Raw genomic sequence first — 18618 nt, forward strand, 5'->3', positions numbered from 1 at the left:
GGAAAGACTAGGACATAGAAAACAGCAGGATTTTGTGTTGAAAACTTAAACTTTTAAGGAAGAAAACTTAAAAACTCAAAACCATTTAATCTTGAGTGTTGGTCACAAACCCTCTAAAGACATCCCAAAGTAAAACTTAGTTATCTTTATCTTGGGCTGTGGAGACGACTCATGGGTAAAGTCCTTGCTGTGCAAGCATGAAGACACAGGTTCAGATCCCCAGAACCCACCTACAAGCTGGGCAAGCTGGCCGGAAAGATTAGCTGTAACTGGTGGGCTTCAAGTTCAGCAAGAAGCCCTGCGTCAGTAAATGAAATGGAGCATTTAAGGAAGACACCAGATGTCAGCTTTGGTTCTCCTCCTGTGTTTATGTACATGCCTGTCTATACACACGTGCAAATGTACACTCACGCATACCACATAACACACACAAAATCTTCTTTAATTGAGCTTGTGCATAGACATCAATTGAACCTTCTTCCCATGGTCCACTGCTAGGGTTCTGATGTTGAGTGACCAAGGATTGTGCATTTTACAGAGATCCCAGGTAATTGATGAGTCATATACCTAAAACAAAACATTTTGTTAGCATATCCTTAACGGTGAATTGTACTATATGTCATGCATACTTCATGACACCCTGTTTCCTAGAGTGTTCAGTGCTGCGTGTGCCTCTCAAGGAAGGCTGCTGACCTGGCAGAGTTTCACACCGCAGTTGCCACTATTTAGTGGGGCAGAATGAATATTTTTCAATGAAATAGACTGGAAAATACCAAAGCACCTCAAGTAGTAAAGATCACTTTGTGGAATATTGATTTCCATTGATGTGCATTTTGTATGCTCGGGTGTGGGTCCTATAAGACATTCCTGTAGTTCTACCGTAGGTCTTGATTTTAGAGGGAGTTGGCCTGAATGGTTAGAAGAATAGCTCTTTTATTCTCCTTTCACCCACAACCTGTAAAATACAGGCTTATATTCTTTTTTCCCCTCTAGGTTTTTATGAAGCCTTTTCACAATATGATTGACGTATTAAAAGATATACATATTTAATGTATACATCTCATTAACTTTGGGGATAAGTATATACCAATGAAACTACCACCGGCATCAAGGCCGTAAACATGTCCATCACCATCTGGAGCTCCTCCCACCTTCTTTATCCTCATCGTCTTATTGTTGGGTTTTCTGAGTCTGTGTAATTAGACTGATGATCTGCCCTCTTAGTAGTAGCTGTAGGCCCTGCGTGTAGACTCTAGAACTCACCCGCCTTGCTGGTATTCATAGTCGCTCCTCCCATGCCTGGCAATCTCCATTCTGCTCTCTGTTTTCAAGTTGGGTGTTTTAGATCCCACACTTGGTGATGTCAGAGCACTTACATTTATTTCAGCTGTGATATCCTACAAGGATGAGTCTATAGCTGCTATCCCTGTGTAGCTATGTGGGCCCAAGAGAATCCAAGATCCAAAAATCCTTCAACAGAGGATTTGTTTACACAGCCTTGGACCGATAAAATCATTATATAGAATTGTGGCCTGGGTTAAACCTGTGTTGGGTACCTTTCTTGAGAATAGCCAGATGATGTGCACGCCTTTAAATCCAGCTATTGGGAGGCGGAAGCAAGTGGATTTCTGTGAGTTCAGGACCAGCTTGGTCTACAGAGAGAGTTCCAGGACAACCCCTGCACTCAAACTATTTGAATTCTCTGATGAATTGTGTTACTGGAAGTATGTCATGTTCTTTGCATTTGTTTCCTGGCTGTCTCTTCACCCCCAGCTCTGTATCAGAGTGGTTGGGCCAGCAAGAAGGCTCAGCGGGTAAAGGCTGACAACTGACTCCAGCAAGTTGTACTTTGACCGCCATATATTGTGTGTGCCCACATATATGCACATAGACAATTATACAATCAAATAAGAATAAAAGTGACTTAAAAAAAAAACAAAACAGTGGTTGTTGTGTGCGGGTCACTTGATTTTATTATGGTAACCACGATACTGGCTATTCTGAGTCTCTGAGAACAAATACTTAGAACTTAAGTAGAACCTAAGAAAAGGTTTACTTGGGAAGCCGAGACTCATGTAACAGCCGCCCTGCTTTCCCTGTAAGAACAGTGCTGGTTTCCTCTTGACTGGCGTCCTGTGTCTGTCTGTAGAAATGCTGCTGCATCTCTCACTGCTCTCACTGGCTTGGGCAGTTTTTGTCACTCTCGGTGGCTTGAATTCGAAGCATTAGTCTGTTCATTGCTCTGAAAATAGGGAATTTTCCATGAAATACTGTCTTTAATTGAGAAAGATTAGCATTTGCAGCTGTGATAAGCTGTACAATGCATACCCTTTTTTCCTTTATTTTGAAATTGTCTGCAGCCCACTCCAGTAGCCACCAGCCTTAATGTGACTGCTTAAATGTGTAAAATGAAATATAATTAATTACATATTTCCGGCAGTGCAGCTAACCCCATCGAAAAGCATAGATAAGAGAAGGCAACTAAACTAAAGATTAGGATCCAGAATTAAATTTCTTTATGCTGTCTGAATGATCCCGCTGCAAAGGTTTCTGTGAGTAACTTTGTGCTTTTTCTCTCTTTGCCAGATTAGAATACATTTTCCTGTGGTTGGTCCTTTTCTACTATACAACAGATAAGGGGAACTTGGTTCCTTCTGATATTAATCTCTACTTTCGTTGGTATTCGAAACAAATACAGGGGACTTCTTGAAGAGTATTAAATGATGTTAATGTGTTTTCAAAAGGCTCATTGCTTATTGTTGTCAGTTAAGAGACAAGATTTATTATCTTTAGATTTTTTTTGTTGTTATTATTTTGGGGTTTTTTGGTGGTTTGGTTTGGTTTTTAACAATTACTCTCACTCACTGTGTTGCCCTTCCTTGCTGGTCTGATGCCTTCTTTATAGACCAGGCTAGTTGTGACCTCAGAGATCTACCTGCCTCTGCCTCCTGAGCGCTAGGATTAAAGTCTTGAGTTCATGCCAGGCTGGTTTTTTGTTTGATTGGTTTTTTTGTTTGGTTGTTTTGTTTTTGTTTGTTTATTTTGTTTGTTGTTTTGTTGTTGTTTCGATACAAGGTTTCTCTGTATAGCTCTGACTGTCCTGGAACTTAGATCCTCCTGTCTTTGGAATAAAGAGACAGAAGGATCTTTATTCCTCCTGCCAGGAACAAAGGCGTGTGCCACTGCCCGGCTATAAATAATATTCTTAAGTGAATAGGATATACTAACATTGGTGTGAGAGATAGGATTTTTATTTAATCATGCTGCTGTTTGGGAAAGCCAAGTCCTTTAAGCAGGTAGTAAGGATGGGCACACACGGTGTCTTTGGCTGATTTTCTTGGGTTGATAGGAATAGTGGTCCCACTTCTCATACTGTGCTCAGGGGTTTTTTTTAGGTTTGTATCAGCAAACCATGGAGAATTGACGAGGTCACTGCTGAGCCAACCAGGCAAATGGCAGCGATTGCTCTTGCTCCTCATGACCTGTGACTTGTTTCCTAATCGTGAGCTCAACTCTGAGGCATTAAGGAAGCTAAAATTTCGTCACGAGAGACATCCAAATAGCTCAGCAAACAAGCTACTTCCAGTTAGATTTTAGGGCTCTGTTATTTTGTTTATTTCCGTTAAGTTTTAATTAATCCTTAGGATTTGGTGCTAAGTAAAGCTGTTTTTACTCTTGAATTTTAAAAGTTAGGAAGTTTGTTGTTTAGTCTGGTTATGTGGAATTTTAAATTTTAGTGTAACAATGGTTTTGGTTCTGTGCTCTGTTTAAAAGCTTTTAAAACTACCTAGATGACAGAAATTTGAAAATTAATCAACCAAATGATAGAGCATTGGTTAGTAATATGCTTTAGTTTATATTTAAAGTACTCAGTACTGAAAATAAAATGTTCATTTTTGTTGCTGGAAGAATAGTTTTACATTTTATAATTAGAGAGAGAGAGAAAGAGGAAAAAGTATCCAGCTTGGATACAGTGAACAATGCAGGGCATGCGGTTATTTTAGTCACCTAATATGTCAGCACTCAAGAATCTGAACCGATTGTTTAAAAAAAATCTTGTACTTTGTTTCTTTTGTTGCTCATTTCCAACTTTGTCATCTGTCAGAATGCAAAAAAAAATTATCCTTCTATAACCATTGACAGGATAACACAAAAGCTGTCTCCAGGTCGATATTTTGCAGCAATATTTTTAACATACGAACAGTAGTTTTTATAATTTCACCTTGGTGCTCAACCATTTATTATCGTATCAGAAGCATGTCAGTAATTCCTTTCTAAATGTCTGCTTCTTTTAGCGCTGAGACCCACATCAAGGGCTTCACACTGAACGATGCTGCCAACAGCCTCCTCATCATAACGCAAGTTAGGCGGGATTATTTGAAAGGTATGTCACAATGCTTGACCTTTACGTCACATTAATGCCTCTGCAGATTTTTCTTGTAACGCCCTTCGAATACTTGGATAAAGGAGTCCATTTAGCAAATTACCTGCTTATCAAGAGCCTTTTGTGGTAGCTGAGAGACGTAAATTACTGTACATGCATTTATAATACAGCTTGAATATGAATGTACTTGTCATTTGACCACTTAGTCCAGTTTCCATTCCATTTAACACAAGATGGGTTTTCTTAAGATGAATCACAGCTCTTCAGACATGCAAAATTTGTGTTCCAGAACGAGAGAAAGCACAGGCTTTCAAGTGCGTTAAAATTCACAGCACAAGTCATTTGCTTTGGAAATGAACATACTTTGGAGGTCTGAGACAATTCCCAGCAGTTATTTCTTGCGTGTTGTGTTGGTTGTATATGAGATAGCAAATGAGTTAAATTGAGTGTTAAGTGTGTGGGATTGTGCACCAAATGATTGTAATATTGATTTTTTTTAAACCTAATCCAATACTTTTTTTTTTAATAGTTTATAATACCAACAGCAGTACAATGCAGTGTTTGTTTGGAGGCGAGAGTTCCTAAATGAGTGTGGAAAGGGTGCACTAGGAAAGTGTGTGTGGAGGTTACTTTGAGGAGGATTGTGATTGGGAGCTTCTGTGGAGAAGGGAGATTAGCTCTGTAGGGGACAGCGCTGACTCGTGAAGTTAGGAAAAGGAGCTTTTCAGTTAGCGTTCACGTTAGTCAGGATAGTGACACTGTCATAAGGAACCTCACATAGGAGCCATCGAGGTTAGAAGTTAAGCTCTCAGCTCTTCCCTGTGATACTTGTTTCTTCCCCAGGCTGCTGTAATGATGCTACTCCCTGCTTACAGTTCATCAGACAATTTTCCATCTCTTGAGAGGAAGCTGTGTAATTGCCCAGGCCAATGTTGCTTACAGTACCTAAGCTTGCTCCTCTTGGGCTGTCTTCCTAGCTGATGGTGGCTGAACACCTACGTGACTGTTTCTCTCTTCCCGGAGTTTCTGCAGCGCTTTGTGCACACCGACAGTCTTAGGCAGCCTGGAGTTGTAATTGGGACCTGCAATAAGGCTTGCTTTTAAAATTTTAAAGGTTTTTATTTTCAATAGAAATGATTTTGTGAGGTTTATTTTTCATGTAAATTTTATGAAATTGAACATTTTAAGTGGGCACGGCCGTGCACACTGTAATCCTAGCACTTGAGAGGCCAAGGCAGGAAGAGTGTTCAGGCTTGAAGCCAGCCTGGACTGCCAAGATGCTGGACTGCAGAGTTAGGCTGCCTCAGGAAACAAAGAGGGGGCTAAAATCTGCTCCTAGTAAAAATTTTAAATAGCTAATGTTTCTGTAGACATGAAGAACAAGACTTATAAACTTCATGAGATCAGTTTGCAGGGAATATGCCCCAAGCCTTTTTTCTGATTCCCAGCTTACTAGGTGCCCCATGAAAACCACAAGGACATATTTGGCGTGGTGTCGTCTGTTCTCAGGTATCCGCACACACGGAGGTTCCATGAGCCCGCTGGCCCCTCCTTCCACTTCCTCCCAGCCCTCACTGCCCAAGCCCCACCAGCCTGGCATCTGGTGAAGGCACAGTGCTCCACGAATAAGGCAGGAATGGTTTGGACCCTGTTCCCGTCCACACTTGCTCTGTAGCCAAAGAGATTTTCTTCAGCCTTTTGGGTCTTTCCCCTCTCTTTATTTTAAGCAAACTTATCTATGGCAATAAAGTAGCCAAATAAATCTTACTAGTAATTTATAAACTGATATTTTTGTAAACTATAATAACTGCTGTGCGTTGCTAGAGAACAGTTGGGAATTGTCGGGTGAGTGGCGGTCAGAGAGGACTTGGAGACAAGTGTGGACGGGGGTTACCAATCTTGGAGTTCCTTGGGTCGTTCGTGGCACAGATGGCAAATTCTGTGGCGTGGTTTAGATCATAAGCTCTTATATCCCCCTTGGATAGACAGAAACTGCCCCCCCCTTTCCTGTACCCATAGGTCCAACACCTGGAATGAAGTGGGGGCTTAGGTTGGCATCTAACACCGTGACTTTAACTGTAAGGTTGGTTCAGGAGGGTTCTTGGAGCATGGCTTCTAATCCCACACCTGCACTATAGTATAAAATAAATTACGTCTCCTTCTGTTGCCTCTACTCATTAGCACTTAGCTCTTCCCTAGCAATGTGCTTAGATACCAAGCATACTAGAGCACAATTGTCTGCATGTGACCACGCTTAACAAGATGCGACCAAGCTGATTTTCTGTGAATCTTATTTTTTAAATATTATACAGCCTTTTTTTTCTGGTATGTTACATATTTGTAACCTCTTAACCGCTTTTTAAACTATTTTCTCTTTTCTGTACATGACAGTCAGTGGTCTGGATCATGTGTAAATTTGAAATTATAATAGTTTATTCAGTAAAGAAGACTAAATTGATCGTGTCTCTTACTGTATTGTTTTTAATAGACTGTTTAATTACTACCCTTTCCCTTCCCATGTAAAGAGAAGCTGCTCTCATTCTGGAAGCTGCCGGGGAGAGCCTTAGCTTTGTCTAGGTTACAGTGCTTTAATTGCTACAAAGCCTGGAAGTTTTTTTGGTGGTGGTAAAGGTGATTGTTATGCTAAGTACTGGTGCAGCCCCTCCCATCTACCACCTTATTTAATACCAGGATTTCACCACACTTGCATGTAAGTCTAACTTAGAAAGGCATTCCATATTTATGCATAAGCAAGTGCTTGCAATTGTGAGCATTTCGCAAACCAACCCCTTGACTGTATAGCCGTAAGAATTGAATGAGCTTCATTTTCTTTGAAAACTGAATGCAACAAATATCAGCACGGAGCCTGACTGTGTGAAATCAGTCTTCTGATGTGGATGAGTGGCGGCTCCAGCTCAGGGTTTGTGTGATTCCATCCAGTTGGGACCATTTTCTAGAAAGAATAGGAGATGTTAAAAGTTTTTGTTAATTATGTGTTCTTTGAATTAGTAAAATCTAGGAAATTACTAATGAGAGTAGAAGTTACTTATTTTTTTTTTTGTTCTTTTCTTTTCTTTTAGGGGGTGTTTTCTTTAGTTTAAGAAGTTCTTCCTTACACTCTCCAGAGCTTGTCAGCTCCTTGATTAGTCACAAAATCGTACCCTGAATGGGACTTACTGTCAGCAGTATTCCTTTTCTCTGACATGAACTTTTGTTCCTCTGCTTTAACGTTAGATGCATCATTTTAATAAAGATTTTTCATGAAGTATTAATATTTTGTAATCTAGGATAAATTGTTCATTTTTGTATTTAGCCATTTGATGCTCTCTCTTGTTTAAAAACTGGTTAAAATCAGTATGGGTCATTTAAGAAAAGCTTAGTTCTCTGCTCTCCGTTTTAGTGGCTCTCGCGACTCTAAAAGCAGCCTTGGATCTGAAGCAGATCCCTTCTAAACTCGCCGTCACCCGCCTCATCCAGGCCTTCGCCGTGAAGGGTGACCTGGAGAGCATAGAGGCCATTCAGAGGATGGTAAATGGACTGGATGCAATCGGCCTCTCAAGTATGGTTTTCATCAATAACATTGCTTTGGCTCAGATGAAGAAGTGAGTATTCTCATGCTTTCTTGACTAAGGATTATCTCAGATAACAACTTTAAAATGTTTTTGTTGTTCTTTGCACCATTTGGAAATTTGCAATCCTAATTATGTTGATAATTTACTATTAAAACTATTTATATGTTAAAATGTATTTTTTCTTTAATTAAATCGTACTAAACATTTACCATTCATAAAATCTACTCCACAGTTGCTAACTCACATATATAAAATGTATGTTATGCACAAGTGTGTACGCCTCTTGTTATCAAAATAATTTATTTACAAAAATGAAAGTGATTTTACTTTCTAATCAGCAGTTCTTTAGCGTCTCAACACACTACTAGCATAGTGAAACAGGACTTACAAACTTATTAAAAATACATATTTCTGCCAAGCGGTGGTCACACATATTTTTAATCCTAGCACTTGGGAGGGAGAGGCGGGTGGATCTCTGAATTAAAGAAGAGCCTGTTCAATCTACAGAGGGAGTTCTAGGACAGCCAGGGCTACACAGAAAAACCCTGTCTTGAAAAACAAACAGCACATTGCCAGGGCTGGGGTAGAGCTTTATAATAGAGAATCTGGCTAGCAAACATAAGAGCCTGGGTTCTAGTTGAAGCATTCCGTCTTTCTCAGCCCCAGTCTATGCATGTCCACAAGCAGAGAAGGCATCCAGACTTGAGCAGCATCATTGCAGAAGGACAGACAGACTTGACTTTCTCTGATCTCACTAGTGCTCTATATACATTACATCGTTAAAAGATTGAACATGATTCAAGCCCAAGGTCCCAGAACTCAGGAGGCCGAAGCAGGAAGATCAGGAGTTTGATGACAATCTGGGCCATGTAGTGAAACCTCAGAGAAAAATCCTAAGAATAATTCTAGAATCTATCTCCCCCTCCCCATCTCTGTCTGGTTTTTTGAGATAAGGTTTTCCTGTCTAGTTTTGGAGTCTGTCCTAGAACTCGCTCTTTAGACCAGGTTGGCCCTGAACTCAGAGATTCGGATGTCTCTGTCTCCCAAGTGCTGGGGTTAAAGGTATGCCACCCCTGCCAGGCTTTTTTGGTGGTGGGGAGTTGTTATAGGATGTATGGATATATTAAAATGCTGTTTGGCAAGATTTTTTTGTTTATACTTATTTCTTTTAGCAAAAAATGTTTTGGTTTTAACCTTTAAAACTACTTTCCATGGTTAAGAATGCTTGTAGCTCTTTAGTTCCAGGACAGGCTCCAAAGCCACAGAGAAACCCTGTCTCGAAAAACCAAAAAAAAAAAAGAATGCTTGTAGCTCTTGCAGAGGACCTGAATTCAGTTCCCAGCATCCACTTGGTGCCTCTGTGGATGCTGATCAGCCATGTGGATCTGATATCTTCTCTGTCCATACAAATATGCAGGCAAACAGCCGTATATAGGTAAAATAAAATATTTCCTAAAATAGAGTTTCAAACCTTTTTCATAAGAAAATGTGATGTTTTAAATTAGATCTGTGTGAGAGCTAGATGAACATTTTATTTTATAGTTACATTTTTTTATGATATGGAAAACATGTTTTTACTCACTTTAAAATAATTTTTTTTTACCTAAACTCATAAGAAAGAGCTAACAGATACTCGGAGTCCTTATTTTGATGTAATAATTTCAACAGATACTTGGAGTCCTTATTTTGATGTAATAATTTCAATATGAAATCGATTTCTGGCATCACGTTATAACCACACACCACCAGCCGTCGGTCGTCTTATCAGAATGACAGGAGCATATTTTTTTCCTATTTTGTCCAGGAAGATTCAGAGTTTCTCTCGTTCTCCCATAGTAAAGTGTAAAGATGCGCTTTTCTGAGGGTTCTAGTACGGATTTCCCCTAAAGTATGGTCCCAGATGCAAAGGCATCTCTGACTGTTAACCATGAAGATAGCTTTTTGACTGTATGATCTTTTTATTTTTTTATTCTCCAAATGTTATGCATTGTCTTTGCCTCGCACCCTAGTGATCATTGTGGTTTATAAAGCCAAAATCATAGCATCTGATAGCCAGTGAACTACAAAATCAAATTAAATATTCGACATAAATCTAGTTTGGTCTTGTTTCTCAAACACTGTTTTGAAACAAGTGCCCCATAGTGTGAGCCACTCTGGTTGCTTTTGTTATGTTAGATGATATGCTTTAAAGAGATCACTGTTATGAACCTGGTTGCTTGTAAATATAGTTCTTTTTTTCTGAAGTATTTGCATGACTACCCACATAGATTGGTTCTAACTAAAACTGGCTGCAGTTTTTGTAGATGCAGATATTTCATTATAATTTTTTCTTTTACAGTAATAACATAGATGTCGCCATAGAAAATATTGAACACATGCTTACTTCAGAGAATCCAACCATAGAGCCCCAGTACTTCGGCTTGTCGTATTTATTCAGAAAAGTAATAGAAGAGCAGATGGAGCCAGCGTTAGAGAAGTGTGAGTGGCTGTTGGTTAAGCACATAGAAGCCATTCCTTTGCTTTGGGGAGCGAGTCACGGCCCTGTTTCAATGAAAGCTTCTCCTTGCCTCTTTCCCTTGCAGTAAGCATCATGTCTGAGAGGTTGGCCAATCAGTTTGCACTTTACAAGCCGGTCACGGATCTCTTCCTGCAGCTTGTGGATTCCGGCAAGGTGGATGAGGCCAGAGCTCTCCTAGAGGTAATGATTCATCAGAGCCTGTGGCTTCTGAGAAGTAAACAGAATGACTAGACAGGAGTGTGAGGAAGGGCACTCCTGCTAGAATGCTGGAATTCAGTGTAAAGCAAGACTGTGGGCATAGATAGAACTGAAGTATCCTTGTCATTAAGATCGGCATAGGGTAGGAAAAGGAGACAAATGTTTCAGTGAAGACGGGTAATGCAAAGCAACAATTCCTTTGATTTCCTAATTTCTTTAACACTCTAAATACTGTGCATCACCATGGCAACACAGTTTGCAAACAAGAAGTAGAAAATGTTTGCTTTCCATGTACAGCTTCTCACTTGAATACTCAAACATTCTCAGTGCGTTATTCAAGGTTTATTAAGAGTTGGATTTGCTTTCTATTCACTTACGTGTCACAGACACATTAAATGACAAATGCAGGTCTCTGTGGCCCGCACGCTCGGTTAAATTAGCAATCTTGAGAAAAAGGAGACAACTGCATTCATGCCGCTTTAACAGCTCTAAATATAAAGCTGCGCCAAGTGCACCGGAGCGGTGGGTGATCAGGCTGCTGCTGGCAGTGTACACAAACAGGCACCGCTGGGGAGCCCCTTCCCAGCAGGTGGCAGTCAAACAGTCACGGTGATCCCGCCTGCGATTGTGTTTGTGTAGACTCCCTGTGTCAAATTGAGGCCTGGGACCAATTTCTGGTAGTAAATAGTGTTATGTTCACTTACATTCCTACCAGCTGTGAGGTATCTTAAGTAGGAGATGTGGACGATGACGCTGTGCCCCTTGCCTTGAGCTCCATGTGGGATCCAAGTCCGGCTAGCGTGGCAGCACAGCCCGAGCCACTGTTCAGAGGCGTGGCTGAACACCTAACAGTGCATAAAAGTGCACCCTGCTTCTGCTTTCTTGGTGTATTCCTTTACTTCTCCTGTTTGCAGGAAATTTACGATAGGAGTATCAGAATCTCCACTCAATGTCCTTAGGATTTGTCTTCCTGTGTGTTCAGCCGCCCACCAAGGGCTGTAAACGCCATTCCCTAGCACACGTGCGATGGTGTTTTCTCCTCGATTATTCTTCAGAAGAGGCGCTTGCTTCCTCTCCCAGCTTGTTCTGAGCCGTCATCCCCGTGCCTTCCACAGGAGCAGAATTACCAGCAGCCTGGCTGCACTCAGAGCTGCCTCTAGCTGAGAGCACGCCTGGGAGCTCTTGATGGCTGAGTGCTGATCCCACAGCAGTCCCATCCTTTACCTGCTTGCCAGACAGTACAGTGTTGTTCTTTCCTGCTTTCATGAGGAACACTTGATTCCCAGATGTCGAAAACATCAGTTTATAATGTACATGTTCCGCAAGTCCGCAAAAGTTCTTTTTATACTATTCATCTTAGCACTGACAGTGTTTAACGCTCTGAATGAACAATGTGCTTTTAGAAACTTAGAGGATGACATCTGCAATGAGTATAAACTAAAATATTGTCTTGCCATATTTGATTTGACTAAAGCATCTGAGATTGGATAGACACTTGATTTATCTGGTCTGTCATATAAACTTTTTTTTTAGTTTAACTTTTGTCTCTTTCTCAAGCACTGGCTGTCTATTGCAATGAAAGCCTTTTATAAAATGGAGAGATTGAAATCGGTCCTTTTGTGTGCATAAGTGTAGGTAATTATACTTTAAAGAGAACGTGCTTTGTACATTTTAATTTTTATAAAGAAATGAGCAGTTATCTCCCTGACACCTTATTAAATGTAGAATTAACCTTATGATCCCTAGCTCACTTGTGAATGCTTGGCAGAATAATTGGAGAGGAATCGTGCTTCTTTTTTCCTCTTTCTTTGCAGTTCTAAGCCTTGTTCTGTGGTTGTTGAGGCATTGTTTTAATTTTCCCCTTTCCTTTTTACATAAACTTCATCCTTGGATGCAAAGAGCCACACTCTCACGACTCCTACCTGGTCCCTCCGTGCCGGAAACCTGGCCGGCCGGCTGCTGGGCTCTCCTGTGCTAACGACACAGTGCTGTGGTGTTGGGAACTCCCTTAATTGGGAATATCCACTTTGATCTGCTTATTTAAAACCTTCATTGACTGAATGATGTTTTGTCTCTTAGAGATGTGGTGCCATTGCCGAGCAAAGCTCCATTTTGTTGGTGTTCTGTCTCAGGAGTGCTCGGAAACCAAAAAAGGTACTGTACTCTGCTTTGTTCCCAGTGGGTCTGTGAGACACTCCTGTTCATGGTCAGCACCTTACCTGAAAATGCCAAAAATGAAAGGCACGTCTGTTTATTTGGCTTCTTTTTAAAATTGGGGTGTGGGGGGCTGGAGAGATGGCTCAGTGGTTAAGAGCATTGCCTGCTCTTCCAAAGGTCCTGAGTTCAATTCCCGGCAACCACATGGTGGCTCACACCCATCTGTAACGAGAGGTCTGGTGCCCTCTTCTGGCCTGCAGACATACACACAGACAGAATATTGTATACATAATAAAATAAATAAATAATTTAAAAAAATAAAAATAAATAAAATAAAATTGGGGTGTGTGTGCACACAGTCCTGATTGCATTCGTGTGTGTCTGTTTGTCTAAGAACTAGGTCTGTGTGTGTTTGTGTGTTTGTCTAAGAACTAGCTCTTATGTTTTTTTGTTTGTTTGTTTCTGGTCTCCCTCCCCCCCCCCCCTTTTTTTTTTTACTGTGCTGCAGTATAGTTCTATGGTAGAACCTGCTTAGCGTGTGCCCAGTGCTGACTCAAACCTCATCCTGCCTCAGGAGATGGGACAGGAAGGAGTTCAGGAAAGACGTGGGTCTAGATTTGGTCTGGCTACATTGATATGCTAAGAGAGGAGTTAGGATTTTAAGTGCTGGCCAGAGCTGTTGGCAGTCTGCAGTTAGTTAAGCCGGATTTCCCTCTGGGAAAGTGAGGTTGGTTGTAAGTACATGGAATTCATGACCGATTTCCCAGTCACGCGCTGGAGGAGCTTCTGTCTTCTCTGCAGTGATAGGATCTGCCTCTGAAGTCGACCTCCCAACAGTGACAGTCCAGGGAAGTCCTACAGATGGGTTTTTCAAGAGCCGAACAGGGGACAATGCAGAAGTTTTGAATCTTCACATTTTATCTTGACTTTTTTTTAAAAAAAGAAAAAAACATGACATTAAAATACAACTGTTGGCAGTGGTGGTGCACGCTGTTAATCCCAGCTCTGGGAGGCAGAGGCAGGCGGATCTCTCTGAGTTTGAGACCAGCCTGATCTACAAAGCGAATTCCAGGGCTACACAGAAAAAAACAAAACCACAAATACAACCTTTATCTTTTTTACCCTTGCGATCTTACAACTTTTTGATGAGTTGACAGTTGATAAAAGAAGCAGTGTTTAATGCTTTTATTATTTAAGCCTATTTTTAAAAGCACTCAGAAATATAAATGAAATGCCATTAATTATTGAAAAAAATTATGATTTTTTTTTATCTGGCTGTGATTTGTTGGATTAACATCAAATGCCGAGATCCACAGGCCCGCTGAGTGGTTGATTGTGCTGCAATTGTCTTAATGCTGTTATATTAGTGATTGTAAAGCTCTGCTGAGTTTGTTACCTTTGTTTACCTTCCCAGGCACCGGTTCTGAAGACTTTGTTAGAGTTGATTCCTGAATTACGTGAAAAGAAAGAAGCATATTCTTCCAGCATGAAAAGCTATGGTAATAAATTCAACCGTACTATATTAGTCAGTGATCTAAATATTCTAAATATAGAGTAAACTATGAGTTCAGCTTAAAGGACTAATCCTAAGTTTCAGATAATCATTTAGCTCTAGAAGGTTTGGGTTTTTTTTTTTTATGTATATAAATGCTCTGTCTTCATACTCATCAGAAAACGGCACCAGATCCCATTACAGATGGTTGTGAGCCACCATTTGGTTGCTGGGAATTGAACTTGGTACCTCTAGAAGAGCAGCCAGTGCCCTTAACCTCTGAGCCATCTCTCAAGCCCATGTTTATAAGAAAAGTATGAAGTTAATTATTCATAGAGTTTTAACGTTAAAAAATAACTCTGAGCACCTTCAGAGAGGTCAGGATAGGTAGAGTTGGGTTCCAGGCTTTCAGACAGACCTGGAAGTTCTCTTGGACGTGTGGTAGGGACCAGCACTAGCCTGCAAGCCAGAAGTGCTGGCCTTTTGTCAGTGCCAGCCCCACCTACCTCCGCTGTGATCAAGGATCAACCTGTCCCATTTGGAACTCCATCCTTTTCCTTCTTGTCTCCTCTGTCAGACACTCACCTGAGAAAGGGACAATCTCAGATTTTCTCACTAGGAAGATAAAATGCTGTCATTTCCAAGTCATGGTTGCCTGTCCATGTACCACCCACAGGCTTGCTCACTGCAGTAAATGAAGAATCTATGGTAAAGCAATTGGCTTAGCAGTCGTAACTAGAAAATAGATTCTTTGTTTCCATATGAAACCTTGCAGTGTTTCAAAACAGCTGGAATCCTAGACTTCCTGAAGCCAGTAACATAAACAGTATCAGAAGCTAAGACAGGTCCCTGTTTTGCTGTGGCAGGACAGCAGAGCATGACAGGCCAGAAGCCCTAGACAGGAATAGGCAAAGAGTGAGGGCCCTGGGGTTGGGGATGGGCAAAGATTGACACAAAGAAACTGACTGAGCTTCAGCAGCTTCCAGCTCCTGTGGCGGTCACTCCCTCCCCTTGCTCTCTCCTCACAACCTCTTACTTGATAGTTGAGGATTTGAGATCACTCAGCTAGATCTATCTGGCACTATTCCTGTTGCTCCTCAGGCTTTCCATGCCTGCCCTTCCTTCCCCTCAGCGAGTGGCTTTGCAGGAAGGGTGTGAAGGAGTGGGCAGTCTGTAGATTCTGGCTAGCCTCCTGCTGGAGCCCTCCCTACCTTTGTCTTGGATCCTAGAGAGCCTTAGCAACAAAGGGTGCCGGTGGGAGGGAGAATGGCTCTCTTCACCTGTGTTCATCTCTCTCCTGCAACTCCTTCAGCCTTAGACAAAGATGTGACCTCCGCCAGAGCCTTGTATGAGCACTTGACAGCAAAGAACGTGGAGCTGGATGACTTGTTTCTGAAGCGCTATGCTACTTTGCTCAAAGATGTTGGCGAGCCAGTCCCCTTCACGGAGCCCCCTGTGAGTACTCTTAATTAAGAGAGAAAATAGCTTCGCAGATTATGTATGCCTAAGAACACCAAGGGTGTGAAGAGAAAACAAGTTGAATACTTAATTACAGAAATTAGGTCTCTGAAGAGCCTTGGGAGGGCTGGGGCCTAAGCAGTGGCTGTGGGCTTGAGTGGAATAGCCTTGGGGTAAATGGAAAGTGTATTCCCAACCTCCAGCCAGGTGTGAATTTACCAGACTCTCTTAGGTAGTAGCTCTCTTGTTTCTGCTTGAGCTAGGACCTAGCCCTGGTTTAACTCAGAATTTGAAGCTTTTGAATTTGGCATTTCACAAAACATGAAGTCTTACAGAGCAGGTGATTAACCTTGGTTCAAGCTGCCTTGGCCAGAAGTCTACACTGATTGTGGTCTGAGTCTGCTTGTAACTGTAATTTCTGTTTCTCCTTACAGGAAAGCATTGAATTCTATGTGAAGCAGTTAAAGGAAGCAAGGGATAACCCTTCATGAAAGAAGCAATGTGTGTGTGTGTGTGTGTGTGTGTGTGAGAGAGAGAGAGAGAGAGAGAGAGAGAGAGAGAGAGAGAAAGCATGCCTGTGTCTAAATGTTATTTCTAAAATGTACTTGAGGAAAAATAAACAAGTGAAACTGAATTTGTTTGTGCTTCTGTGTGTAAATACTCTGTCCACCATGTCACCAATGAGCGCATATACTTGGTCCCTGCCCTCTTGCTCCTTTCTCTAAGATGGCTCTTCATATCCAGCAGTGCCTTTCTAGGGAGAAACTGAGAGCAGAGGGGCCATGCTGTGGCCGTGTCTGCTGCTCACAGCCTCTCCCTCTTCCTTCTGCCACAGGTCTTTCTCGAAGCTCCTAACTTGGAATCTTGGTTTTGACTTCCTTTGGTTTCGTGATTTTGTTAGTCCAAGCTGTACCTTACACCAGACTCATAACTGTAAACTTACAAACTGGACATGCGATTCATAGGAATAAGTAAAATACTGGTTTGTAATCAAATTTACAAGCAGTCAGTATTCCCTCTGTTGTCCATACACTTGCTAGAATCTACGTGTGCGTTGTTGCTTTAAAGCGGACTTCAGGTAGGCGCGACAGTTCCCCTCACAGGTAATAGGCACCCCAGTACAGGGGAGGAGGTGATGGTGGAAATGTTTCTTAGAAAGTCACCCTCAGTTTGTATTCCTCGTTGATTTGAACTGGGTGTCTACAGTCCCCACTGTTTAAGAGGCCACCCGGCCACAGGACAGGACTTGGGTGCTGTTTGCTGTTTGTGCTGTCCCCTCTCTGTGGGACTCACCCTCCAGCGTTCAACCAGAGTCTACCTGTGGGGGCACAGGAAGGAAGGTGGATGGAGAGAAACTGTGTGGGGTGTGTGTGCGTGCGTGTGCACGCGCCTGGGACAAGCTGTGCTTCATTTCCACTTGGCTTTGTGGAATGAGATGCAAGACCAGACGCTAAGCCAGCCTGGATTCCCAGCCTAGAAGACACGGTGGAGGTTGCTTCCGTTCCTGCTATACAGCACAGGACCTGCATGTGTAGTTGAGCCGTTGTCTGGCCTGCCGGGAGCCTCTCTTACCCACCCGTGGCCAGTGACCCCAAAGCTGACCTAGTTCTGCAGTTAGGCCAGCCCAAAGGAATTGATCTGAAGTTTTCTTGTTCACTGACACACCTGGGTGAAATATAGCCTTGGGGAGCAATTGGGACTTCATGGCCATCTTTGGAAACCTGAGGTGCAGTCATATTCGCTGGAATAATATATGGGTGTTAAAGGCGCCCCCATCTAGCATTCTGAATATATGTTTAAAAAGACTGCTTGCTCAAATATCTTTACCACTAGTTCTGTTCCAATTTTGAATATAGAGTAATAATTGTATTATAGGTGACTTATAAATGCTTCCTCAATATGTCATCTACTTTGAAATAAATAGAACTACAGAGAAAACTAAGTTGTGGAATCTAAAAAGGAGCATCATTGTAAACTTGGAAAGTGTGGTATTTTATATATAATTATGTTCATGTACCAAAACCAATATAATTTAAATGGGATTTCTCTGAATAAAGTGTATTTTAGTACTTAATGAACTGCCATTTTTTTATCCTATCAAATATATGAGGTCTATAGTCTTGGATTTTTAGAAATTGTGTGGTGACCTCTGTCATAGGGAGCTTCCTTGTCTTCTGGCTTGTGGAGAGAGCCAGTGAGTCTCCCACTGTGCTGAGGATAAACAGTGTCTGAGATCTCTGAGGAACAAAGCTGCCAAGAATGGAGAAATTGAGCTAGGTGTGGTGGTGCACATTTAATCCCAGCACTAGAGGCAGAAGCAGGAGCATCTCTGTGAGTTCCAGGCTAGCCTGGTTTACATAGTTCCAGGACACCTAGGATTACATAGAGAAACGGTCTCAAACAAATGAAAAGAACTGAGAAATAGCAGTTCTGATAGGTGTTGGCACTCAGTGAAGGGGCAGATGTCTGTCAGCTCTGGCGAGATGGTTCCAGAACTCACTTTCCTCAGGGTCTAACGTGCCACGAGGGCGCTTACTGCCCTCATCACTACCTGCCCAAGGCACCTGTGACTGCTTGCATCTCCTGTTAAACCTGGACAGATTGTGAACTCTGTTTTTGGTTCCATAGTCTATCCTCAGACCTGCAGGATAGCATTGAATTAGATTATCGGTAATGAGTTCCATGACTTCTATGTGGTTAGCACTAAACACCGACTGCCATGTCAGGCACCTGTCTTGCCTGATTATCAGGGTAAGAAAACAAGTCCATTTACGTAGGTTCACGGCACTAAGTCAGATGGCCAAGACTTTGTTAAAAGGCTTTTCCTTGGGGCTAGAGA

General features: G+C 41.8%; 1 protein-coding gene across 1 annotated transcript in view; it reads left to right on the forward strand.

Moving 5' to 3' along the window:
• Lrpprc (leucine rich pentatricopeptide repeat containing) overlaps nucleotides 1-16413 on the forward strand; it is an 83462-nt gene extending 67049 nt beyond the window's left edge. Inside the window, exons 31-38 of the mRNA XM_038321035.1 lie at nucleotides 4296-4384; nucleotides 7785-7986; nucleotides 10295-10434; nucleotides 10539-10654; nucleotides 12752-12826; nucleotides 14244-14328; nucleotides 15634-15776; nucleotides 16214-16413. Of these exons, the coding sequence (XP_038176963.1) occupies nucleotides 4296-4384; nucleotides 7785-7986; nucleotides 10295-10434; nucleotides 10539-10654; nucleotides 12752-12826; nucleotides 14244-14328; nucleotides 15634-15776; nucleotides 16214-16270 (907 nt within the window). The 3' untranslated portion in view covers nucleotides 16271-16413. The remainder of the gene's footprint in view (nucleotides 1-4295; nucleotides 4385-7784; nucleotides 7987-10294; nucleotides 10435-10538; nucleotides 10655-12751; nucleotides 12827-14243; nucleotides 14329-15633; nucleotides 15777-16213) is intronic.
• Nucleotides 16414-18618: the final 2205 nt, after the last annotated feature.

The sequence above is a fragment of the Arvicola amphibius genome, chromosome 2 (genome assembly GCF_903992535.2).
Source record: "Arvicola amphibius chromosome 2, mArvAmp1.2, whole genome shotgun sequence".
NCBI lineage: Eukaryota > Metazoa > Chordata > Mammalia > Rodentia > Cricetidae > Arvicola > Arvicola amphibius.